The sequence below is a fragment of the Carassius gibelio genome, chromosome A13 (genome assembly GCF_023724105.1).
Source record: "Carassius gibelio isolate Cgi1373 ecotype wild population from Czech Republic chromosome A13, carGib1.2-hapl.c, whole genome shotgun sequence".
Taxonomy (NCBI): domain Eukaryota; kingdom Metazoa; phylum Chordata; class Actinopteri; order Cypriniformes; family Cyprinidae; genus Carassius; species Carassius gibelio.
The window spans coordinates 422,900-450,630 of NC_068383.1; the positions used below are offsets into that span (position 1 = coordinate 422,900).

Consider the following 27,731-nt stretch of genomic DNA (forward strand, 5'->3'; position numbering starts at 1 on the left):
AACAACTTTAAGCACCTATTTGACAAGGTTAATGGAAGTCGATCGGAACGAAACTCGGTGGGCATGTTCGACTCATTGCGATAAAGGTCTGTAAGTATTTTGAAAGAAATTGCCCACAACATTGTCACCTCCCACAGAACACAACAAAGCGATTTGATTACAACGCCACCTATTTTCCAAAAATGATAATGCATCATTTTACTGGAGTTTTACTGGCTGTTTCAATTACACTCTTCCAATAATGGCTTTTCTTACTCGTTGCATTTGGTCTGATGCTCCATGCCATGCTTAGCTCCTCGCTGTGGAACTTTTATTAACGATTTTCAGCCATTTCAATTAATGTCATGCAATTATTAATTTCATTATTCATTGTTGCATTTGGTCTGATGCTACATATGCTTAGCTCCTGATGTTGCCGCTGGAATGCTTGGCCCCGTGATTGCTGCTTGCAGCTATATTTATTAGGGGCCAAGCACCGAAGGTGCGAAGGCACCTATTGTGTTTGTTGGCGTTATTATTCTTCTTCTTCTTCCACCCCAAGTCTATGGTAGCCCATAGAACCGATTGCGGGAAAGTTGTATAATTTGGCACACTAATAGAGGACTGTCTGAACATTAACCGTAGCAAATTTGAAGTCTCTAACTCAAACTCTCTAGCGCCACCAATTGTCTAAACTTTCAAAAACTTGATGCTAATAACTCTTGAACCGTAAGCCACAAAATGAAAATTCTTTTTTCTTGTGATTCCTTGGCTCATGCCGAGTCGAATGGACACCGAAATTCAAAAATCACAAGGCTTAGTTTTTTCGCTATCGTCAATTGTTCGTAAAACCTACTTTTTCGAACTCGTCCTAGGCCGTTGCACCGATTGTCACGAAAATTGAATCAGATAATCTTCAGACCATGCTGGCAAAAAGTTATGGAATTCAAGTTGATTTCTCAAACCGTTTCCGAATAGCTCATGAACGAATTCTTCGAAAAGCACGCAAATGTGAACGTGAGGCTATATCTCGGCAACGGTTTGGCCTATTGAGACCAATCTTGGTGGGTCTTATAACAACCATTCCCTGGGACTACCTGCAGTGTTTCGGCGCTGTGCCCCCTAGTGGTCAGGAGGTATGAAAAATGCATGTTTTTGCTCATAACTTCTGAACGGTTTTGCCAAAAATCACAAAAGTGGTGTCTTTAGATTCAGTGCATCATTCCGAGTCGAATGATACCGAATTTTCCCAATTCGGCCATTTTGGGCGTCGGCCATTTTGAATTTAGTTGTAAATTGCTGTATCTTAAGAATGAAGTTCCGTATCGTTTCGCAAATAATTACAAAAATGTCCGGCTCCATGCCCTGAATGTACACAAAAAAATTGGGGGCAGCGCCACCTTGTGGTCAATAGTTATAACGATTTTTCGAAAAATGCTAATAACTTTTGCATACATTAGCCTATTGTAACAAAACTGATGTTGATAGATTCCTTGGGTCATGCCGAGAACACCGATACCCCATTTGTCAATTTTGGCAAAATTTCCTGTCCGCCATTTTGATTCATGTTGAAAACCTACTTTTTCGAACTCCTCCTAGACCGTTGCTCAGATTTTCACCAAATTTGATTTGGATCATCTCCAGACCATGCTGGCAAAAAGTTATGGAATTTGTGTCGATACACGTAACCGTTTTCAATTAGCGTACCAACGAATTTGCTGGAAAGATGCCAAACTGCATCTGAGGCTGTATCTCTGCAAAGGTTGGAGATATTTACACAAAACTTAATATGTGACATTGTCACATCACATTGACCACGCCACATCATTTTGGTCACAGCGCCACCTATTGGTCAAGAGTAATAAACCAATCAATAACCGCTAATTATTACATTTCCAATAATGCTAATAACTTTTGATTGCATTAGCCTATTATCATGAAACATGTCTCAAAATGTTCCTTGGGACATGCCGACAACATACATACCAATTATGTCATATTAAGCAAAACTTCCTGTCCGCCATTTTGATTCATGTTGAAAACCTTTTTTTTTAAACTCATCCTCAACCGTTTGTCTGATTTTCACCAAAATTGAATCAGATCATCTTCAGACCGTGCTGACAAAAAGTTATGGATTTCGTGTCAATAGACGAAACCGTTTTTGTACAGCGCTGGTTCAGATGTCAGGCATCTTCACAAAATGAGTCTGAGGCTATATCTCTGCAAACCTTTGTTGTAATTAAGCCAAACTTGTGTGTGCCATTGTCTAACATGGAGAATAGGCTCACAGACACTCACACACAGAAATGAAATGGTTCAACTATTATATGAATAATCAATAAGCATGATTACACACACACACACACACACACAGAGAGAAGTACGTGCCCACACATTTTGTTGTATGTAGATATTTGAAATAAATTATAGGTGACACACAACTCACAGAAAGACTTCTTTTCTTACATTCTATGTCAGGTTTCATTGCATTCATATTCTGACATAATAGTAAACATTTGATATACATGTATGAATAAATTGTTGAACTTTCACTCAATGTGATCTTAAATGCTTGAACAGTAATATTAAATAATAGTAATATATATTTTTCTAGATGAATCAATCATCGAGACAATGTACTGTAATGTTTTAGTCTTTAGTGAGCCCATTAGTGGTCTTCCAGTGACATCTAGTGGTCGTAAATGCAATTTATCATACAACACTGTCTCTTTAACCTTTATAACTGTTATATGTTGTCTTAATTTCATTCCAAAGAAGCATACGCAATTTATATATAATTTCACAGTCTAGATAATAGTACTGCACTGATTTTAAATAACATAGATATGGCTGACAGTAAAAGAATAGAACAGAATTACAGACAAACACAAACATGAAATGTTTAAACTAGTATATTAATTCTCAATAAGCATGCTTAAACCCACACACAGATGCACACATTTTGTTATATATATAGATAATTAAAATAAATGATGGGTGATAAAACCTATTGCAAGTCTTCTGTTTTTATGGGCTTCTATGTCATTTTTCAGGTTTCATTGCAATCATAATCTGGCATAATTATAAACATTAGATATATCTGTATGAATAAATTGGTAAACTTTGACTCAATGTGATCTGAAATGCTTGAACAGTAATATTAAATAATAGTAATATAAATTTTTTCTAGATGAATCCCTCAACAAGCCCATAAACTGTAATGTTTTAGTCTTTACTGAGCTCATTAGTGGTCTTCCGGTGACATCTAGGTGGTTATAATTGCAATTTTTTATTCAACACTGGGATTTGAAGCTTTATGAATATTACATTGTTCTTTTTTACCTAATCTCTGTTAAATTTTGCATGATTGTTTAGAGAAAATACAGATCTAATGCATGTGTGATTATATTACCCCTTTTTTTTTTTGCAGTTTAATGCCATTCACAACAGAAATCTTTTGTGTTTTAGGCCTGTTTAAATGTTATCTAACCAAAGGACAAAATACAACATATTTTTTTAAAGTTATTGATCTAGAGAGTCCTGAGAATATTACTGCAGTGGTTTGATCAAGACTGAACAAAAAACCAGGTGACCCAAAACATTCAAATTCGTGGACCAATTTTATGAAAAAGGCTATAAATCGGGAACAAAATGAGATATCTTCACCAAACTCAGAACTCATATGCATGAACAAAAACTTTAGTCAAATTATTATTTTTTTCCATATCTGCCACTTGGTGGCGCTACAGGATGAAAAAAAAACTAAAATGGCTATAACTAAGCAACCGCTGATCCAATCAACTTGAAAATTGGTATGGCCCAATGTGGCACAAGTGCTCTATGAGGAATTTCACTTATCTTAAAAAACATGGCCGCCATTGGCCAAACAACTTTAAGCACCTATTTGACAAGGTTAATGGAAGTCGATCGGAACGAAACTCGGTGGGCATGTTCGACTCATTGCCCTAAAGGTCTGTAAGTATTTTGAAAGAAATTGCCCACAACATTGTCACCTCCCACAGAACACAACAAAGCGATTTGATTACAGCGCCAACTATTTTCCAAAAATGATAATGCATCATTTTACTGGAGTTTTACTGGCTGTTTCAATTACACTCTTCCAATAATTGCTTTTCTTACTCGTTGCATTTGGTCTGATGCTCCATGCCATGCTTAGCTCCTCGCTGTGGAACTTTTATTAACGATTTTCAGCCATTTCAATAACAATCATGCAATTATTAATTTCATTATTCGTTGTTGCATTTGGTCTGATGCTACATATGCTTAGCTCCTGATGTTGCCGCTGGAATGCTTGGCCCCGTGATTGCTGCTTGCAGCTATATTTATTCTTCCTCTTCTTCCACCCCAAGTCTATGGTAGCCCATAGAACCGATTGCGGGAAAGTTGTATAATTTGGCACACTAATAGAGGACTGTCTGAACATTAACCGTAGCAAATTTGAAGTCTCTAACTCAAACTCTCTAGCGCCACCAATTGTCTAAACTTTCAAAAACTTGATGCTAATAACTCTTGAACCGTAAGCCACAAAATGAAAATTCTTTTTTCCTGTGATTCCTTGGCTCATGCCGAGTCGAATGGACACCGAAATTCAAAAATCGCAAGGTTTAGTTTTTTCGCTATCGTCAATTGTTCGTAAAACCTACTTTTTCGAACTCGTCCTAGGCCGTTGCACCGATTGTCACGAAAATTGAATCAGATAATCTTCAGACCATGCTGGCAAAAAGTTATGGAATTCAAGTTGATTTCTCAAACCGTTTCCGAATAGCTCATGAACGAATTCTTCGAAAAGCACGCAAACGTGAACGTGAGGCTATATCTCCGCAAAGGTTTGGCCTATTGAGACCAATCTTGGTGGGTCTTATAACAACCATTCCCTGGGACGACCTGCAGTGTTTCGGCGCTGTGCCCCCTAGTGGTCAGGAGATATGAAAAATGCATGTTTTTGCTCATAACTTCTGAACGGTTTTGCCAAAAATCACAAAAGTGGTGTCTTTAGATTCAGTGCATCATTCCGAGTCGAATGATACCGAATTTTCCCAATTCGGCCATTTTGGGCGTCGGCCATTTTGAATTTAGTTGTAAATTGCTGTATCTTAAGAATGAAGTTCCGTATCGTTTCGCAAATAATTACAAAAATGTCCGGCTCCATGCCCTGAATGTACACAAAAAAATTGGGGGCAGCGCCACCTTGTGGTCAATAGTTATAACGATTTTTCGAAAAATGCTAATAACTTTTGCATACATTAGCCTATTGTAACAAAACTGATGTTGATAGATTCCTTGGGTCATGCCGAGAACACCGATACCCCATTTGTCAATTTTGGCAAAATTTCCTGTCCGCCATTTTGATTCATGTTGAAAACCTACTTTTTCGAACTCCTCCTAGACCGTTGCTCAGATTTTCACCAAATTTGATTTGGATCATCTTCAGACCATGCTGGCAAAAAGTTATGGAATTTGTGTCGATACACGTAACCGTTTTCAATTAGCGTACCAATGAATTTGCTGGAAAGATGCCAAACTGCATCTGAGGCTGTATCTCTGCAAAGGTTGGAGATATTTACACAAAACTTAATATGTGACATTGTCACATCACATTGACCACGCCACATCATTTTGGTCACAGCGCCACCTATTGGTCAAGAGTAATAAACCAATCAATAACCGCTAATTATTACATTTCCAATAATGCTAATAACTTTTGATTGCATTAGCCTATTATCATGAAACCTGTCTCAAAATGTTCCTTGGGACATGCCGACAACATACATACCAATTATGTCATATTAAGCAAAACTTCCTGTCCGCCATTTTGATTCATGTTGAAAACCTTTTTTTTTAAACTCATCCTCAACCGTTTGTCTGATTTTCACCAAAATTGAATCAGATCATCTTCAGACCGTGCTGACAAAAAGTTATGGAGTTCGTGTCAATAGACGAAACCGTTTTTGTACAGCGCTGCTTCAGATGTCAGGCATCTTCACAAAATGAGTCTGAGGCTATATCTCTGCAAAGCTTTGTTGTAATTAAGCCAAACTTGTGTGTGCCATTGTCTAACATGGAGAATAGGCTCACAGACACTCACACACAGAAATGAAATGGTTCAACTATTATATGAATAATCAATAAGCATGATTACACACACACACACACACACACACACAGAGAGAAGTACATGCCCACACATTTTGTTGTATGTAGATATTTGAAATAAATTATAGGTGACACACAACTCACAGAAAGACTTATTTTCTTACATTTCTATGTCAGGTTTAATTGCATTCATATTCTGACATAATAGTAAACATTTGATATACATGTATGAATAAATTGTTGAACTTTCACTCAATGTGATCTTAAATGCTTGAACAGTAATATTAAATAATAGTAATATATATTTTTCTAGATGAATCAATCATCGAGACAATGAACTGTAATGTTTAAGTCTTTAGTGAGCCCATTAGTGGTCTTCCAGTGACATCTAGTGGTCGTAAATGCAATTTATCATACAACACTGTCTCTTTAACCTTTATAACTGTTATATGTTGTCTTAATTTCATTCCAAAGAAGCATACGCAATTTATGTATAATTTCACAGTCTAGATAATAGTACTGCACTGATTTTAAATAACCTAGATATGGCTGACAGTAAAAGAATAGAACAGAATTACAGACACACACAAACATGAAATGTTTAAACTACTATATTAATACTCAATAAGCATGCTTAAACCCACACACAGATGCACACATTTTGTTATATATATAGATAATTAAAATAAATGATGGGTGATAAAACCTATTGCAAGTCTTCTGTTTTTATGGGCTTCTATGTCATTTTTCAGGTTTCATTGCAATCATAATCTGGCATAATTATAAACATTAGATATATCTGTATGAATAAATTGGTAAACTTTGACTCAATGTGATCTGAAATGCTTGAACAGTAATATTAAATAATAGTAATATACATTTTTTCTAGATGAATCCCTCAACAAGCCCATAAACTGTAATGTTTTAGTCTTTAGTGAGCTCATTAGTGGTCTTCCGGTGACATCTAGTGGTTGTAATTGCAATTTTTTATTCAACACTGGGTTTTGAAGCTTTATAAATATTACAGTGTTCTTTTTTACCTAATCTCTGTTAAATTTTGCATGATTGTTTAGAAAAAATACAGATCTATTGCATGTGTGATTATATTACCCCTTTTTTTTTTTTGCAGTTTAATGCCATTCACAACAGAAATCTTTTGTTTTTTAGGCCATTTTAACTGTTATAGCACCAGCTATTTTCTGATCTTAATGAAACTTTGCATGCTTGGTGGGTCATCTTTCACATGTTATAACCAAGTTTCATAAAGTTTTGAGTTTTTGTTTCAGTTTTATAGGCTTTAGGTTACATGTGGCCACGGCCCTTTCCTAAATGAACTCTTATAGCTAACCAAAGGACAAAATGCAACATATTTTTGAAAATTATTGATCTAGAGAGTCCACAGAATATTATTGCAGTGGTTTGATCAAGACTGAACAAAAAACCAGGTGACCCAAAACATTCAAATTCGTGGACCAATTTTACGAAAAAGGCTATAACTCGGGAACAAAATGAGATATCTTCACCAAACTCAGAACTCATATGCATGAACAAAAACTTTAGTCAAATTATTATTATTTTTCCATATCTGCCACTTGGTGGCGCTACAGGATGAAAAAAAAATCAAACGGCTATAACTAAGCAACCGTTGATCCAATCAACTTGAAAATTGATATGGCCCAATGTGGCACAAGTGCTCTATGAGGAATTTCACTTATCTTAAAAAACATGGCCGCCATTGGCCAAACAACTTTAAGCACCTATTTGACAAGGTTAATGGAAGTCGATCGGAACGAAACTCGGTGGGCATGTTCGACTCATTGCCCTAAAGGTCTGTAAGTATTTTGAAAGAAATTGCCCACAACATTGTCACCTCCCACAGAACACAACAAAGCGATTTGATTACAGCGCCACCTATTTTCCAAAAATGATAATGCATCATTTTACTGGAGTTTTACTGGCTGTTTCAATTACACTCTTCCAATAATTGCTTTTCTTACTCGTTGCATTTGGTCTGATGCTCCATGCCATGCTTAGCTCCTCGCTGTGGAACTTTTATTAACGATTTTCAGCCATTTCAATTACAATCATGCAATTATTAATTTCATTATTCATTGTTGCATTTGGTCTGATGCTACATATGCTTAGCTCCTGATGTTGCCGCTGGAATGCTTGGCCCCGTGATTGCTGCTTGCAGCTATATTTTTATTTACATTTCTTACTTTTTTTACTGTAGTTCTATGTTCTAAGTTCCATGTTCGTTCCTTTCATTCATTTAATTAAACACAAATCAAATGAAACATTTGTTTCTTTTTTAAATTTATATTCAACAGGGGAGCAATTGAAAATATAGCTGCAAGCAGCAATTACGGGGCCAAGCACTCCAACGGCAAATGTAGGAGCTAAGCATCGCATGAAGCATCACACCAAATACATTAATGAGCAATAACAGCAATTTTGGAATTATTGGAATTGAAATGGCTAAAAAAAATCATAATACCACCTCTAGTAGCATGATTACTTGGCTTATCAAGCTTGACCAATAGGTGGCACTGTTATAAAATCAATTTGGTGTACTCTGTGTGACTTTTCAATGACACACACAAAGTTTGGTGTCAATATGCCAAAGCATTCCAAGGATACAGCCTCAAGTGTCATTTTCTCATTGTGCCTCAAATTCGTCGATGCGGTATGCGAAAACGGTTTTGTCTATCGATTCAAAATCCATAACTTTGAGTTACCATAGTCTAAAAATCATTTGATTTGAATTTGGTGAAAATCGGACATATGGTTGATGAGGAGTTCGAAAAAGTATGTTTTCAACATAAATCAAAATGGCGGACCAGAAGTTCAGCTTACTATGGTATATTTGGTATCTATGTTATCGGCATAAGCCAGGGAATATTTTGAGCCCAGTTTCATTCAAATAGGCTAATGCAATAAAAAGTTATTAGCATTTTTTAAAGTGTAAATGTTCATTGTTAATGAATGGTTTATTACTCTTGACCAATAGGTGGCGCTGTCACCAAATTTATGAGGCGTGGTCAGTGTGACGTGGCGATGACACATACAAAGTTTGGTGCAAATATGTCAAAGCATTGCGGAGATACAGCCTCAAGCGCATTTTGGCACCCTTCCAGCAAATTCGTTGATGCGCAAAATAAGAACCATTTTCTATATCGATACGAAATCCATAAATTTTTGCCAGCGTGGTCTGAAGATGATCCATGTCAAATTTGGTGAAAATCGGACTAACGGTCTCGGAGGAGTTTCGAAAAAGTAGGTTTTCAACATTAATCAAAATGGCGGACAGGAAGTATTGCCAATTTTCGCATAATTGGTATCAATGCTCTCGGCATGACCCACAGAATGTAGTGAGATCATTTTAATTTTAATAGTCTAATTTATTCAAAAGTTATTAGCATTTATGTGATATTTCATTATAACTATTGGCCACAAGGTGGCGCTGCCACCAAACTTTGTGTACCTTCAGGGCATGGAGCCGAATATTTTTGTAATTATTTGCGAAACGATACAATGCTGCGTTCAAAAAATACTGCATTTTAAATCATAATTCAAAATTGCCGACGCCTAAAATGGCCGACTTGGGAAAATTGGATATCATTCGACTCGACATGACTCACTGAATCTAAAGAGACCAGTTTTGTGATTTCTGGCCAAACCATTCAGAAGTTATAAACCAAAAGATGCATTTCTCATATCTACTGACCACTAGGTGGCGCTGTGTCGAAACACTGCAGATAGTCTCAAGTCATGCTTATAATAACACACACCAAGTTTTGTCTCAATACGCCGAACCGTTGCCAAGATATAGCCTCACGAGTATTTTTGCGTTTTTATCGTCAAATTTTTTCACGTGTCACTCGAGAACGGTTAGACGAATCAACTCGAATTCCATAACTTTTAGCCAGCATTGTCTGAAGATGGTCTGAGCCAATTTTCGTGAAAATCCGACTAACAGTCTAGGACGAGTTCGAAAAAGTAGGTTTTTCGAACAATCGAAAATAGCGAAAAAATTCAACCTTGCGATTTATTCGACTTGGCATGAGCCAAGGATTCAGAGGAAAAAAGAATTTCAATTTTCTGGCTTACGGTTCAAAAGTTATTAGCATACAAACATTGAAAGTTTGGACAAGTGGTGGCGCTAGAGAGTAGGAGTTAGAGACTTCAAATATGCTATAGTTAATGTTGGGACTGTCCTCTATCAGTGTGCCAAATTATACAACTTTCCCGCAATCGGTTCTATGGGCTGCCATAGACTTGCGGCGGAAGAACAAGAATAATAACGGGAACAATTACAATAGGGTCCTACGCACCTTCGGTGCTTGGCCCCTAATAACGCCAATGATTACAATAGGTGCCTACGCACCTTCGGTGCTTGGCCCCTAAAAATAACAGAGTAGCAGGCAGAATATGCAATGCATAAAAAAAAAAAAAAACATACTTTACCCGCGGGATTTTGCAGGCGGTAGCGGGACAAAACTTGATCGTTCACGGGTGGGAGCTGGAGAAAATAACATTTTTGCGGGAGAGGGATAAAATCTTGTGGGAACAGGACGGAAAAATCCATCCCGATTTAACGATGACAAAAGCTCGTACAAGCTCTGCTGATTCGTTCACAGTCACCGGTTTCTGAGTGCAGCAAACTCAGCTGATTTTGACCGATTAATAATCAGTTAAACGGTTTAAAAAGTCATTTATTTATATACACGTATATATATATATATATATATATATATATATATATATATATATATATATATATATATACACAGTTGAAACCAGATAATTACATACACTTCAGAAAAAAACAAAAACTTTTATTTCTTTACTGTCATACATTAAATCAGAGTAAACTTATTCTGTTTTTGATCAATAAATATTAACATATTTTTGCATTTGTTAAATGTCAGGATCGAGCGAGGGATAATTTGTATGTATTTTTTTTATCACTTTCATCAAAGTCAGAAGTATACATACACTTCCTTAGTATTTGGTAGAATAGCCCCGAAACGGCTTAACTTGGGCCAAACGTTTTGGGTATCCTTCCACAAGCTTTCTACAATAGTTTGCTGGAATTTTGGACCACTCCTCTTGACTGGTGTAACTGGGTCAGGTTTGTAGGCCTTCTTGCTCTCACTTGCCTATTCAGTGCCGTCCACAGATTTTCTATGGGATTGAGATCAGGGCTTTGTGATGGCCATTTCAATACCTTGACTTTGTTGTCCTTAAGCCACTTTGTAACATATTTGGAGGTATGCTTGGGGTCATTGTCCATTTGGAAGACCCATTTGCGCCCAAGCTTTAACTTCCTGGCTGATGTCTTCAGATGTTGCTTCAATATATTCACTAAATTTTCTTTTCTCATGATGCCATCTATTTTGTGAAGTGCACCAGTCCCTTCTGCAGAAAAGCATCCCCACAACATTATACTACCACCCCCATACTTCACGGTTGGGATGGTGTTCTGAGGCTTCAAACTTCGCCCTTTTTCCTCCAAATATACCGTTTATCATTATGGCTGAACAGTTAAATTTTTGATTCGTCAGACCACAGGACATGTCTCCAGAAATTAAGATTTTTGTCCCCATGTGCAGTTGCAAACTGTAGTCTAGCTTTTTTATGGTGGTTTTGAAGTAATGGCTTTATCCTCCCAGAGTAACCTTTCAGCTCATGGTTCTTAAGCTCAGAATGGTATCATCTGGAGTTTTCTGTTTGTTTAAAGACACATTGAACTTAGTGTATGTATACTTCTGACTTTGATGAAAGTGATAAAAAAAATACATAAAAGTACTCCCTCGCTCAATTCCGACATTTAACAAAATGCAAAAAATATGTTAATATTTATTGATCTAAAACAGAAAAGTTTACTCTGATTTAATGTATGACAGTAAAGAAATAAAATTTGTGCTTTTTTCTTAAGTGTATGTAAATATCTGGTTTCAACTGTATATATATATGTATATACACGTGTGCGTGTGTATATACACGTGTGCATATATATATATATATATATATATATATATATATATATATATATATATATATATATATATATATATATATATATATATATATATAAATAAAAGGGCTGTCAAATGATTAAAATTTTTCATCAAAATAATCAGAATTTTCAGTGGATTAATCAGGATTAATCACTATTTGCAATTACACCTGAATCCTAATAATTTTTTTTTTTCTGAAATGCATACCAAAAGATAAATAACAGGACAGAGATACATAATTTTCATGTATTGATTCATCAATATGTGGTTCTTTTTTTCTGAATTTCAAAAGTTTAACATTTACTTAGATCAAATTTACCTGAGCACTATATCAAACCATGCCATTTAACTACAGATAGTGTAAGAGTTTTAGGTGAACCAGTGGTTAAATATAGCCACATATCTATGAAATTATGCATAGAGAAACTCGAAAGAATGAACTCAGAAACACAAACATGCGTCACCATCACATAAGCAGCACTCTGGGCACTCTTGCTTTTGGGAGGTGATCATTTGCTCTGCCACAATACTTTAGGATCGATATTTTCATGTTATGAAGGCTTCAAGTTCTAGTAAAACCAAGTAAAATGCATATGCTTTTCCAAATAGCTGTAATTTTCGCTGTATTGCATATAGGCGTTCTGCGCATGCGCACTGTGAAACACAGGACGCTATAACAGGAAGAAGCTCCAGCGTATCAACTACCAAAGTCGTCTCTGTTTATCGAGCTTGGCATGAATGTATTGGAGAGTAACTGGGGTAAAACCTTTAGCTTCTTCAGTGTTTTCGTCTATCTTGAGAATTCAGAGATCGACGAGACTTTCCTGACCTGAATAATTTGTCACACTGCGCATGCGTGAAATGCGAAACACGCTTCTTTTGACAGCCCTAATATATATATATATATATATATATAAATATATATATATATATATATATATATATATATAGCCTAGAGAGAGAGAGAGAGAGAGAGAGAGAGAAACTTGTATATATGTTTTTTAGAGAAAAAAAAATATTTCATTCAGAAATAGACATAATGAAGACACAAAATATTTACAAACATTAGGCTATTTCTTATAATCATTTGTTATTCAAATACATGGCGAATACGGAAGCTTTGATTTTGTGTCAAATGAGAAACCCAATATTGCTATAGCTTCTTATATTTGTAATTCTTGGTCTTTTCTAAATACTGTTAATTGAAATTATTTTGTTGTGGAGTCCGAATGTCAGACGCAAATACAGCGTTACTTATTAAACATTTACTATTATTCTATATTCTTTATATTAAATAACATTTTAGCATCCAGATATGTCGGGAACATGGAAACATTTGGATTCGTGCCAAATGAGAGAAGTAGGCTTCAGCTTCAGCTTACATTAAAGGGGGGGTGAAATGCTCGTTTTCACTCAATATCCTGTTAATCTTGAGTACGTATAGAGTAGTACTGCATCCTTCATAACTCCAAAAAGTCTTTAGTTTATTATATTTATAAGAGAAAGATAGTCTGTACTGTTTTTTCCCGGAAAAACACGAGCATCTGGAGGCGTGACGTGTGGGTGGAGCTAAAGAATCACGAGCACGAGTAGGCTTTTGCATTGAGAGCATCTGGAAACTATGACATTACCGTGAGGAAAAAAAACATCATCCAAAACAACAGTCAGATTCAGCCGTATATTTATGATCCAGAATCAGACCCAGAGGCTGAAATTTAACAAGAGCAGCAGCAGCAACGACTACAGCAGGACGTCTCTATGTGGTATGTATTGAAACTGTATATATTTGCTTAGCGGTTTTGGAAAATGAAGTTCCACTTAATGTCGTCTTTTTTTTTTTTTTTTTTTTTTAAGGTGTACATGTGGAAAGTGCAGTTTGATGACAACATCGCATGTTGTTTACTTGATGTGCTTACGCACCGATAGCTAAGTTAGCAACACAGAGATATTTGAAGCAGTTTTACTCACCGCCTGCGGTTCCAACACACGATTGTGACCCTTTTTCGTTGGGACTGCATTATCCTTAAGAAATAAACGATATGCAAATCCGGCGTCAAACTGGGCCTTGTTTGTAAAACAAGCATCTTTTAAATGCAGGGAACAAACAAAAACACTTGCACAACTCCATTGATGCTCTGTACAAATAAACTCCATCCACTGGTCCCTCAATGCTGTTTTTTTTTTTTTTGGTAATCTGTGCAGGGTTGTCTTGTCCTGGCAACCAAAAACACACTTCTTTTGTGACATTTCGGTCTCTCGCTCTGATCAGTGAATGTCTCTGCTCTGCTCTACGGGAGTGCGCGCTCTTCCGGGAGAAGTGCCCTTAGGACCCATATAAGGAAATTCCGCTCCATCTAACGTCACACAGACCCATACTCAAAAAGAACTTTCCAAAACTTGTGACAAACCGGAAGGGGTATTTCAAACGTACAACTTAATTTTTGAAACTTTGTCCATGTTTAGCATGGGAATCCAACTCTTTAACAGTGTAAAAAACTCAGTATGCATGAAATAGCATTTTTTTCTTTAAGTAGGCCTAGCTTACATTTGAACAAAATCTGGTGCAAGCTGTAAACGTTAGATCTGTATTTCCTTTTTTTTTTTTGAGTAAGGAAAACGCTATACTTTATTATTATTATCAAATTATTATTATTATTAGGCAAATAATATTGTTTAAAAAAAAATAACGTTATTAACCGGAATTTTTTCCTCCCCAACCGGTTTCAGAATGGTAATATTATCAGAGGAACGCAGAACAGAACCATTAAAATATCGATTCTGCTCGGAGTGAACAGATTTAACTGTTCTCGTTTTCAAGCACTGGTCTGGACTACCCTCTGCAGTCTTCTGAGGACAGATTTAGAAGCTGAGCTGAACCAGACAGTTACTGAAGTGCAGAGGATGGATTCAGTGATGGTGGAGTAGAACTGTTTCAGCAGCTCCTGTGGCAGGTTAAACTGCCTCAGCTGGGAAGTGATGGATGTGTATTTTCCCAGCCTCACTAGCTGCTGCCCGTCTGTCAGGAAGCTGTTGATCCACTGAAAGACGGAGGTGGGCACGGAGAGTTGAGTTAGTTTAGGCAGGAGGAGGTTTGGGATGATCGCGTTAAAGGCCGAGCTGAAGTCCACAAACAGGATCCTCACATAAGTCCCCGGTCTTTCTAGGTGTTACAGAACATAATGCAGTCCAATGTTTACTGCATCGTCCACAGACCTGTTTGCTCTTTAGGCAAGCTGAAGAGGATCCAGTAAGGGTTCAGTGATGTCCTTTAGGTGGGCCAGCACCAGTTTCTCAAATGACTTCATGACTACGGATGTTAAAGCCACAAGCCTGTAGTCATTTAGTCTTGTAATTTTGGGTTTCTTTGGGATGGGGATGATGGTGGAGCATTTGAAGCATGAAGGGACTTCACCCAGCTCCAGTGATCTGTTGAAGATCTGTGTGAAGATGGGGGCCAGCTGGTTAGCACAGGATTTCATACAGGCTGGTGTAACACAATCTGGGCCTGGTGCTTTTTTCCTTTTCTGCTTCCGGAAGACCTGACGCACAGCATCCTCGCTTATCTGAATTGCAGATGAGGGAGAGGGGGGGGATGCAGGAGGTGTGAATGGTGTGAACTGTTGTGCGAAGAGGCGTTCAGGGCAGGTGATGGTTGTTCTTTCAAACCTGCAGTAAAACTCATTCAGATTGTCTGCTAGTCGTTGATTCTTCACAGTGCTGGGGTGTGGTGTCTTGTAGTTGGTAATCTCTTTCAGACGTTTCCACACTGATGCTGAGTCGTTGGAAATGAACTTAATCCTTATTTTTCCAGAATAATTCTTCTTTGCCACTCTGATCTCCTTTTCCATTGTGTATTTAGCCTGTTTAGCCCCTTCCTGTAAACATCTTCTTTGGCCTGACGGAGCTGTCTTGCAGAGTTTTGCAGAGAACCACGGTTTGTCATTGTTGTAAGTTAAATCAGTCCTGGTAGAAATACACATATCCTCACAGAAAGTCAGTGAGGTAAAAACAAGATTGTAAATCCTTCTCTGCTTCATTGGTCCATCTTTTTACAGTCCTTAATACAGGTTTAGCTGATTTTAGTTTCGGCCTGTAGGTCGGTATAAGATGAATCAGAACGTCCCAAAGCTACTTGTGGAACAGAGTGATATGCATTCTTTATTGTGGTGTAACAGTGATCCAATATATTACTGTCTCTTGTTGGACATGTAACATGCTGTCTGTATTTTGGCAGTTCACGGGAGAGATTGGCTTTATTAAAGTCCCCGAGAAGGATTAAAACAGATTCCGGGTGTTGGTCTGTCTCTGTGATCTGATTAGCGAGTTTCTGTAAAGCCAGGCTTACGTGCGCTTGCGGAGGAATGTAAACACTCACCAGAATGAATGAGTGAAACTCCGACGGCGAATAGAATGGCTTGCAGTTGACAAACAGCACATCTTCTTTAACACAATTACATCTGTACACCAGCGTTCATTGATGTAAAAGCATGTCCCGCCCACGCGCATTTTTCCCCATTGATTCTGCGTCACGATCCGCTCTAAACAGCTAAAAGTCCGGCAGATGGAGTGCGCTGTCCAGGATAGGCTTCATTCAGCCAGGTTTCCGTGAAACACAGAGCAGCAGAGTGTATTTGTCCGAGAGAACAGAAGGAGTACATCCGTTTTGTTGGGTAGAGAGTGGAGATTTGGCAGATGGATGCTAGGCAACGGCGTTTCAAAATCCGCGCTTCCTGATTCTGACGAGCGCTCCCGCTCGCTTTCCCCATTTGCTCGTCCTTGTGGTGTGTTCTGCCGAATGTTCAGCAGTCACTCTAGATCGACGTTCAACATAATTCCAAGCTGACGGGAGACACCTAATAGATTTTACATACCCAAAGTTATCAAGGCACTAGCAAAAGGTAATCAGTGTAAGGGAGAGGTGTCAGAACTTGTGTGTATTACAGTGACAACTCTACAAGCAAAATATGAGGGCTTGTATCATAAGCAGAGATGTATAAAGTACTAGAGACCATACTTGAGTAAAAGTACAAGTGCTCTATCAAAAAAGTGACTTGAGTAGAAGTTGAAGTGCTCTTTAAGCACCACACTTAAGTAGAAGTACTAAAGTATTCAAAATTTTTTGTATTTAAGTATTGCAAGTAGTCGATTTTAAAATTTACTACTCAAGTACTGAAAGTAAAAGTACAAGTATTGTGTTATGTAGTTATTAAAGAAAGTAGTCAAAAGTTTGAACATATTGTTTTTACTATTTCAAATGATTAACCTAAAGGACAATCGCAATTCCTTTGACTAACTTTTTGTAAAAAAAAACGGTTACAGGGTTAGTTCGCCCAATTTGCTAAATTATGTCAATTACCCTCATGTTGTTACAAACCCGTAAGACCTTTTATTTTATTTTATTTTTGGAACACGGTTTAAGATATTTTAGATTTAGTCTAAGGGCTCTCAGTCCCTCCATTGAAGCTGTGTGTACGGTATACTGTCCATGTCCAGAAAGGTAAGAAAAACATCAAAGTAGTGTGACATCAGAGGGTCCGTTAGAATATTTTGAAGCATCAAAAATACATTTTGGTCCAAAAATAGCAAAAACTACGACTTTATTCAGCATTGTCTTCTCTTCCGTTTCTGTTGTAAGACAGTTAAAAACAAAGCAGTTTTTGATATCCGGTTCGCGAACGAATCATTCGATGTAACCGGATCTTTTTGAACCAGTTCACCAAATCGAACTGAATCGTTTTAAACGGTTCGCGTCTCCAATACGCATTAATCCACAAATGACTTAAAGGTGCCATCTGTAATGTTTGGCAAAAAAATATCAAATCATACTCCACATTCCATACCAGATGGGGGCAGTATGCCTCAATAAAGCCTCAAACGAGAAACGGCATAGTCTCAATGCTCCGCCCCTACTTTCACAACAACACTACAGCCATAGCAGAAGCCTAACTGTGCGTTCACACCGCAGGCGTCTAGAGCGTCAAAAATCGTTCTTGCCGCTCTGCTCACGACTCTGCAGAAAGATTTGTGAGCGCTCAGACGCTCTAACGTAGATCGAATGCTTATTTTGTATTTAAAGCGGCCGCAAAGCAAACAAGCTTGTTGATCTCGTGCAGACTAACCACAAGGCGTTATAACCTCATTAAATATTGTTGTGGACGAAATATTAGGATCCTTTACTTAAAATGAACAATCTCAGACACCTTGGTCCACGTATCACTTTTAATTTATTTATTTATGTCCCTGTAGGCAAACAGGGACACATCATAGATGAATACAACGCTAAACAGCAATAATCAACCTGTCCTTTATTCTGCTTGAGAACTAATGTGCCAACTCTCAAGCATTCACCGTGAGACACACGCAATTGACTCTTTTCACACGCTTTCACGCCACACATCAATTTTTCACGCACAGAAAAACAACTAAGCAAAGAGGACACGGAGACCAACAAACTAGAAAGAGCAGGTTAGTTATGATATATAGGGCTGTGCAAAAAATCGAATGCGATTTTCATGCACCTCTCATCAGTAAAGACGCTCCTGTAATTAGAAGTATATCTCCAGCACGAGCATTCAGATCAGGGTTGCCAGATTTTCACAACAAATCCTGCCCAGTTGCTTCTTAAAACTAGCCCAATCGCGTTTCCGGGAGGTTCCCCGATAAAAATTGCTTCCCGGGGTTAAATATGAATTTTTGGGAAGGGTTTCCCTGGTAAAATTAGCATTTTAAGGGCTAAATATCACGTTATTGGTATTGGGATTGCTTCAAACCGCGGACATGAAAAACAACCGCAGACTTGGCAACACTGGTTCAGGTTGAGCGGCAGTTACTGCACAGAGCCTTAGTCTGAGTAAAGACATGCACAGCCCTATATAATAAAATGGGTAACGTTAGGTTATAGCTAGCTAATTATCAAACGCAGCTACGGTTAGCCATTGCTAACATTAGCACGTTTATCGAACAGCCTTCGATACATTTCTATGTTATAACTTCCCGAAAACAAATACACAAACATATAAAACAAACTTCTAGCGAAATACTAACAGCATCTAACTTGCAAGTTCGGAGTAGAACTTCATTTTTTTCTGGTCCATCAGTTTTCTCCAGCGATTAAAAGCAGTGCCTTCCGCTCTTTTCCCTGAACTGAAAGTAGTGGGCTGTACTTTCCACAGGATTGACATCAGGTTCAAGTACACGCCCACAAGCCCTGCGAGTTATTCGTGTATTGTAGGTTGGCTGTTGGATATGTTGCCCGCATACCGCCTCCCACGGCCGAAACTGGTATTACAACACCTGTCGGGCCGGGGCTAGTAATGCTAATGCTAATTAAGGTTGATATCTCTGCAGCACTATAACTTGACTTTTTTTTAATGACATCATCTCACTTATTTCTTCTCATTCTTTTGATGCGTGTAGGTCATGTTATGGATATTTTTACCTCAATTTCTGCATATGGCACCTTTAAGCTGTTAACTATTTTAAAAGGGGGGGGGGTGAAATGCTCATTTTCACTCAATATCCTGTTAATCTTGAGTACATATAGAGTAATACTGCATCCTTCATAAATCCAAAAAGTCTTTAGTTTTATTATATTCATAAGAGAAAGATAGTCTGTACCGATTTTTCCCGGAAAAACACGACTGGCTGGAGGCGTGACGTGTGGGCGGAGGTAAAGAATCACGAGCGCGAATAGGCTTTTGCGTTGAGAGGATGTGGAAGCTATGACATTACCGTGAGGGAAAACCCATCATCCAAAACAAACCATGGCTTACAGTCAGATTCAGCCGTTTATTTATGATCCAGAATCAGATCCCGAGGCTGAAACTGAACGAAAGCAGCAGCAGCAACGGCTCGCTCCGAGCGGGGCTCGAACCCGGGTCTCTGGCATGGGAGGGGACGCACTAACAAGGAGGCAGAGATATTTGAAGCAGTTTTACTCACCGCCTACGGTTCCAACACACGATCGTGACCCTTTTTCCTTGGGATTGCATCATCCTTAAGAAATAAACGATACGCAAATCCGTCGTCAAACTGGGCCTTGTGAACAAGCATCTTCGAAATGCAGGGAACAAACAAAAACACTTGCAACAACTCCGTTGATGCGCTGTAAAAATAAACTCCATCCACTGGTCCCTTAATACTGTTTTTTTTTTGGTAATCTGTGCAGGGTTGTCTTGCCCTGGCAACCAAAAACACACTTCTTTTGTGACTTTTCACGACGCTCTCGCTCTGATCAGTGAAATGTCTGTGCTGCTCAGCCTCACTATACGGGAGCGCGCGCTCTTCCGGCAGAAGTGTCTCAGGACCCATATAAGGAAATTCCGCTCCATCTAACGTCACACAGAGCCATACTCGAAAAAAAATTTCCGAAACTTGTGACAAACCGGAAGGAGTATTTTGGGAACAAAAATACTCCTTCTAACGTACAACTTAATTTTTGAAACTTTGTCCATGTTTAGCTTGGGAATCCAACTCTTTAACAGTGTAAAAAACTCAGTATGCATGAAATAGCATTTCACCCCCCCTTTAATGTGTCTGACACTCCCTCTGAGTTAAAACAAACCAATATCCCGGAGTAATTAATTTACTCACACAGTACACTGACTGAACTGATGTGAATAGAGAACTGAAGATGAACGCCGAGCCAGATAACGAACAACAGACTGACTCGTTCACGAGTCAAGAACCGTTTCTGTCAGATGCGTCCGATTCGTGAACCGAATTCTGTGCTAATGTTATGAGCCCAGGTAAACCGAAGGCTTAGAGGCTTGCAGTCAACGCCAATGACGCCATTACGTCGAGCACAATAGAATCGGTGAACTGTTTCTTCAACTGGTTTATTGAATCGAACTGTCAGAAAGAACTACTGGTGATCCCGAGAACCGATGCAACCGGTTCTTGACTCGTGAACGAGTCATTATCTGTCTCGGCTCGGTGTTCATCTCTCTCTTCACAGCAGTTCAGTCAGCACGCGCAGTCTCGCTTGATTCGCTCATGTGCCATCTTCATCAAACCTGCCATCTATACAGTTCTGACAGTGGTAATGTGGATTTGTAATGGGATTATTCGTAACATTTTTATAATTGTAACGAGTAACGATGCAGCACATAAAAAAATATCGGAGTAAAAGTATTAAACTCAGCGAAAATATATACTGAAGTAAAAGTGGAAGTAGGAGAAAAAAATAATACTCTAGTAAAGTACAGATACCGCCTTTTAGTACTTAAGTACAGTATACAGTTACTATACATCTCTGATCATAAGTTTAAAAAATCTGCTTTCTTTTTTTTATAATACCTGTGCATAATTTGGCTGGCTTCTGTAGCAGATCACACTATAAGTAAATGCATAATCTCTTACTTTATACCCTCTGCATTTACTTCTGTAACTAGGGTTGTTATTTACTTGACAGTCTATGGGACAGTCTCAAGCCTCCAGGTTTTCATCCAATCTAAACCAGGGCCATAATTCTTAAAGATTCTAAGAATTTTTTCTAGAAATGTATTCTTGGCTTAAGAGTGATACAGGACCAATCTGAGATCAACTCTGAGTGAGGAAGAGATAGACACTTTCATCTTAGTGTTGAGGTGAGGCCAACCTGTTGCTAAGTATGTCGCATTCTGGGGAAGAATTTGATTGGTTGTCTAATAAGAATAATAAATATCAGAGCTTTTAAATAAAAATCAGTCACCACAGGGTCTATTATAAGCCTTCACTTTGAAATTGCAAGTGTAATATTTCTTATTACACAAGTGTAACATTTCTCGGCTCGTTATTCATCTTCAGTTCTCTCTTCACAGCAGTTCAGTCAGTGTACTGTTTGAGTACATGAATTACTCCAGGATATTGGTTTGTTTGAACTGAGAGGGAGTGTCAGCCACATTAAAAAAGTTAACAGCTTAAGTCATTTGTGGATTAATGCGTATTAGAGATGCGAACCGTTTAAAACGATTCAGTTCGATTTGGTGAACTGAATGATTCGTTCGCGAACCGGATATCCAGACTGCTTTGTTTTGAACTCTCTCTCACAACAGACACGGAAGAGTAGACAATGCTGAATAAAGTCATCGTTTTGCTATTTTTGGAACAAAATGTATTTTCGATGCTTAAAAAATTCTAACCGACCCTCTGATGTCACTTGGACTACTTTGATGATATTTTTCTTACCTTTCTGGACATGGACAGTATACTGTACACACAGCTTCAATGGAGGGACTGAGAGCTCTCAGACTAAAACTAAAATATCTTAAACTGTGTTTCAAAGATAAACGGATGTCTTACGGGTTTGAAACAACATGAGGGGAAGTTATTAATTACATAATTTTGCTATCTGGGTGAACTAACCCTTTAAGGGCTAAATTTTGACCTTTACCTTTTGAGAACTGTATTCATGACAAAGAACTGCACAGATACAGATATTCTAACAATCTGTTGGCAAACACATCTTGTGTCCTCTGTTTTCTGTTTGATTCCGCTCACGCCGCAGTCTGCGGATTGAAGAAAGTGCTGAAAGACGGGGTGGAGACAGGTCTGCCGCAGTTTTCATATGAAATTTAAGGGGACTGACTCTGAGGCGCTTGCAAATGTGTGTACAGTTAATGGAGCTAAATGCTATAGCCCCGCTAAAAAAAAAGCCTAGCGATGTCCATGCTTCTTGCGTACATTTCAGAGAATGAGGACAAATATTTAAATCGATAGCTCAGGGATTTAAGAGGCACCGATATCTGCATTCTGATTCAGTTCAGTTCATACCAGTTACATAATTACGGGTTTCGGTACCTGAAGTGAAGAACAACATTTTTAATATTTATATAAATATTTTAAAAGTAAAAAACCTTTCAAATGTTTCAGTAAATAAATACATACATACATTCAAACATCACATACAGAAATAAATAAAAGTCTCACCCTTCCATTCTCAGCAAGAGCCTTTTTCTTCTTTTTTTTCTTTTTTTTGTTTGACTTCTCATCCTACAAAAAAAAATAATAATAATAATAATAAAAAAAAAAGAAAAAAAAAAAAAAAAAAAAAGGAAAATCAACTGAATTGGGGAATTAAAATAATTTAGTTAAAATACACTGCCAAATCTTCGGAACATTGCATTTCACAAACTCCAAACAGGTCACAGTTGCATGTTAATGTTTGAGGATGATGATAGTGATGATGTATAAAGGTTCTTACCTTCACGGCATCTTTCTCTAGTGAAGCTGCTCCTGGTTTTATGTCACTGATTCTCTCTGCTGTCTCCTCATCTGACACACTTACATCCACATCAGCCTCACCAATCTGACACACACCATTAGATACTATATCATGACAGCAGCATCAAAGCATGACATTTAAAACTGCATTTATCAACACTTATATAAGTATGGGCAGCGGACATGAAAGCAGTATGACATGCTATACTCCAAATTAAACAACTTCAAACGGCCATTGTTTGATTGCAGTCAAATTTTTACGTATTAACATATGACCTCATATAAACCGTTACCACACTGGAATTCATTTGTCACAATTGAGGACTATTTAGGTGAACTGCAAAACAACTTTAACAGTCGTAAAAGGGGTCATGAACTGCATTTGATTTGTTTTTTGTCCCCAGAGTCTGTTCCCTGAGGCCTACTTAAAATGAAAAAATACAAATAAAAGAAGAAGAAAGAAAAAAACTTTCGGATTAGTACCCTAGCAGTATCAATGCCGTTTTAAAGCACCTAGTATATCATGGTGTTACACATGTAACGTTACAGTAGTATACCGTCTAATCCAACCTCGGCACCACTGCAATAATACACAGCGACGCCCCGAACACACATTCCCAGACGTTACCAGCTCAAATATGTTGCTGATGTTCTTCTGCTTATGGGCAGTTGTGTCACCCTTCGTCTGCTCCTCTTCATCTTCACCAGTTAGTTTTAGCGTGTTTAAAGCGGCCTGAGCTCGCTGCTCGCCCTTCAGCCTACGCAGAGCGCGACTCGACATGATAGACGTCAGATCAACAGATCAACGATCAATAACTTAGCACCGTGCCCAAATGTCTCATGAACTTAAAATGAATGTTCAACAGGAAATGCTATGATGACATTGGGAAACACGTCACTTTAAACGGAAGTGGGTGTGTTCCAAAGTAGGCGACCCGGACGTTATTTTTAACTTATGTATTTTACCTTCTTTTACTGTCTATGTATTTTACACATTGATCGTATTCGTTTCATACCTGTCAAGTATCCCGTTTTGGCCGAGAAAGTCACGTATTTTACCCTTCTTTCCCGCCGTCCTCCCGTATTAGTATTTTCCCGTAAATCTCCCGTATTTTAATTCTTTAATTTTAACCTGCGTTATTAATAAAATAATAATAAAAAAAAAAAACATTCCCAATCTGAGCTCTGTTATAGTCTCGCGATAACTGCCACCTGCAGTAGCCTGTCGCAAGGGGTGTGTGAGGTCAGATGACATGAGTTACAACCTTTCTTTTACTGTCTATGGTTATAACGTGGGAAAAACAACAACAAAAGAAAAAACAGAGACGGATGATGGATGCTACGATAGAGAGTGAAGGCACACCTTCCAAAAAACCAAAACCCATGTGTAAATACCGTGATAAATGCGACAGCGAATTTACTTTTTTAAAGAATGCAAAGTCTGCAACAAATTTGTACAACAACTCACTAAAAGAGTAAAAGAAAAGTTATGTGAAATGAAAAGAAAAACTGTAAAAAAAAAAAAAAAAAAAAGCAATATGAAATTAAAAGAATGTGTGGAATGAAAATAAAATGTAAATGTAAAGACAAGCAATGTAAAATTAACAGAAAATATGCAAATAAGCCTTTAAATAAATGCTCTTCATATATACCGTTTTGTGTTTTCATTTGGGCTATAACACCTGTCTTAAAATGTAAGGGATACTGGAGCTTTGTTGGGGTGGTGGGACTGCTCGCGGTGGGCGCCGGAAAATTTCCCTTATTTTCAAATTCAAAACTTGACAGGTATGATTCGTTTGTGTGTGTGTGTGTGTGTGTGTGTGTGTGTGTGTGTGTTATATGCAACGTTTGCTTATTGAGTCAAAACTAAGAATGGTTTTCAAAATTGTTATACATCATAATTTCTCTATTTGACTAATTGCAATTCGAGGTAGGATTAAAAAAAAATCTGATGTCTGGTGACGTGTAATATGAATGAATTTGAACAACAAAGCATATTAAGGAACATTCAAGATATCAATGATGTTTGGGTAATGCTTCTCCTATCAAACAACATTATTATCGAGTTTCACCAGAGAAATGAAAGTTGATGGAAACTGAAACTGAATATATGCTGGAAAATGAGATAGCGATTCCATCAAATTCAGACTGGGCATCTCCTTGCTTGCTGGTTGTAAAGTCTGATGGTTTGGTAAGGTTTTGTAACAACTTTTGGAAAATTAACAGTGTGACAAAGTCTGATCGTTTCCCACTTCCGCATATGGATGATTATGTTGACCAAGTTGCTGCTGCCAAATTTGTACCCAAGCGTGACCTACTGAGGGGGTATTGGCAGGTGCCTTTGAGTCAAAGCGCTCAAGAGATCTCCACATTTGTTATTCCATCTGGCCTTTATTCGTACAGGGTCATTAGTTTTGGGCTGAGAAATGCACCTGCCACCTTTCAGCGGCTGATGAACAGGGTGGTTTCAGGCCTTGAGGGGTGTGCGGTGTATATTTAGATGATCTTGTAGTGTTTAGTGGTAGTTGGGATACACATTTAAAACACTTGGGTGCTGTCTTGAGGCGTTTGTTGGAGGCCAAATTGATGGTGAACCTGGCAAAATTTAGTTTTGCCCATATCTTACCTTGGTAATGTGGTAGGGAACGGAGAGCAGTGTTGCCAGATTGGACTAAAGATTTCCAGCCCAATTACAGCTTAAAACCCGCCCATTTAAAAAAATACCAGCCCAAAATACATACTGTTATTAAAACTGTTTTAGAATAAAAAAAAAAAATTCTTATTAAACAACCAGACTAACAAATCGCACATTGGAGAGCACGAGGCTTGCCCCAAGTATATCCAGTGCATCTTTTTTTATGTTATATATAAATGATAATTTTAATAAAACACAAGGTCTACATCGGAAACCTCAGAAGGGGACATCATTTTTTATTGTTCTTGTGCTACTATTGTCAGAACTACAGTTCTTTTCTAATAGGCCAATTCTCAAATAATTTCATTACTTTTCTTTTTGTATTAGTAGGCAACTTACAAATTTGTGCTTAATTACCAACTAATTATTTTTCTTATATTATCATTAGTAAAATTATTATTATTATTTAACTTATAGACCACTGGGCAAATCAACATGAATTCTCGTTTTTTCCTTCTTTTAATTTTAAATAAAATAATGACTGAATGATACACTGAATCGTCATCAGCTAGTATGTTTCAGAAATGATCAAACATCAGAATTGTACATCAAAATAAAACTGTAGGCTAATAGCATAAACACGTTTACCTTTTAATACGAACTTAATGTAGATAATCCCCGCAGAACTGATTAAAACGTCTTTATTATAGAACAATTCTAGAACTATTTAAAGATAGGACCAACTTTGTACAGTCAAAACCAGTTTGATTTATAGATCGTTGAGTCAAATCTCTCCAGCAACTGCCTGGGAGGTTTGAATGTTGCCGAGGTAAACCCATTTCTGACCAGGCCAGTGCGCACACCCATGATGCTGGAGAGTAAAGGTAGTCCCGTGCGATTCCTAGTGTCATCTTTTAAAAGCAAGACGAGGGAAAATGCCCGCTCAACATGGGCATTAAAACAGGCAGAACCAGAAGTCTTATAACGAATTAACAAAAAAAAGAGCTTATGAATTTTTTAGGATTGGTATGGTACTACCGTTCCTTTTGTCGTAATTTCTCTTCAGTTGATGCACCACTTACTGATCTTTTAGAGGTCAAGGCAAAATAAGTTTGGTCATCAAGTTGTGCACTGGCTTTTGAAAATTTCAAATCTTTATTGTGCTCTTCTTCTGACCTTGTTTCACCTTGTTTGAGAGGCCTTTTTCATTACAGTTGGATCCAAGTCCAGTTGGTGCAGAAGCTGTCCTCCAACAGGATGATGTGGAGTGTGTGGTCCACCCTATCAGTTTCTTCTCTCGCAAGTTTAATGGCATTACAACATTTTGATGTTTATGTTGGTTTAGGTCAACCTGTTGTTGTCTGCACAGACTACAACCCGTTGACATTTTTTAAATTCTTCTCATTGCCCAAATCCATTGAACGAGTCAATCTTTCATTCGTTATCTGGCTCGGCTCTGTGTTCATCTTCAGTTATCTCTTCACAGCAGTTCAATGAATTACTCAGGGTTATTGGATTGTTTTAACTCAGAGGGGGTGTCAGCCACGTTACAAAAGTTAACAGCTTAAGTCATTTGTGGATTTATGCTTATTGGAGACGCAAACCGTTTCAAACGATTCAGTTCAATTTGGTGAACTGGTTCAAGAAGGTCCGGTTACATCGAGTGATTCGATCACTACACTGCAGTGAATGTGCTCACAACAGACCCGGAAGAGAAGACAATGCTGAAAAAAAAAAAAGTATTTTTTGCTATTTTTGGACCAAAATGTATTTTCGAT

The 27,731-nt window shown here is 37.9% G+C and overlaps 1 protein-coding gene and 1 long non-coding RNA gene across 4 annotated transcripts in view; one reads left to right on the top strand and one right to left on the bottom strand.

The window, feature by feature from the left end:
* The window catches only part of LOC128025823 (uncharacterized), a 61,748-nt gene extending 54,411 nt beyond the window's left edge, over positions 1-7,337 (top strand). The window contains exons 3-4 of one of the 2 annotated variants that reach the window (XR_008186238.1): positions 2,458-3,248; positions 7,062-7,337. This is a non-coding gene — a long non-coding RNA (uncharacterized LOC128025823). Of the gene's footprint in view, positions 1-2,457; positions 3,308-7,061 lie in introns of those variants that run through there. The other variant, XR_008186237.1, reaches the window with a different exon arrangement.
* tcf25 (transcription factor 25 (basic helix-loop-helix)) overlaps positions 1-24,208 on the bottom strand; it is a 291,833-nt gene extending 267,625 nt beyond the window's left edge. The window contains exons 1-4 of one of the 2 annotated variants that reach the window (XM_052612323.1): positions 23,947-24,208; positions 23,299-23,403; positions 23,025-23,087; positions 14,085-14,138 (exon numbers count right to left, since the gene is read on the bottom strand). In XM_052612323.1, the coding sequence (XP_052468283.1) occupies positions 14,085-14,138; positions 23,025-23,087; positions 23,299-23,403; positions 23,947-24,099 (375 nt within the window). In that variant the 5' untranslated portion in view covers positions 24,100-24,208. The remainder of the gene's footprint in view (positions 1-14,084; positions 14,139-23,024; positions 23,088-23,298; positions 23,404-23,946) is intronic. The other variant, XM_052612324.1, reaches the window with a different exon arrangement.
* Between the last annotated feature and the right edge of the window lie 3,523 nt (positions 24,209-27,731).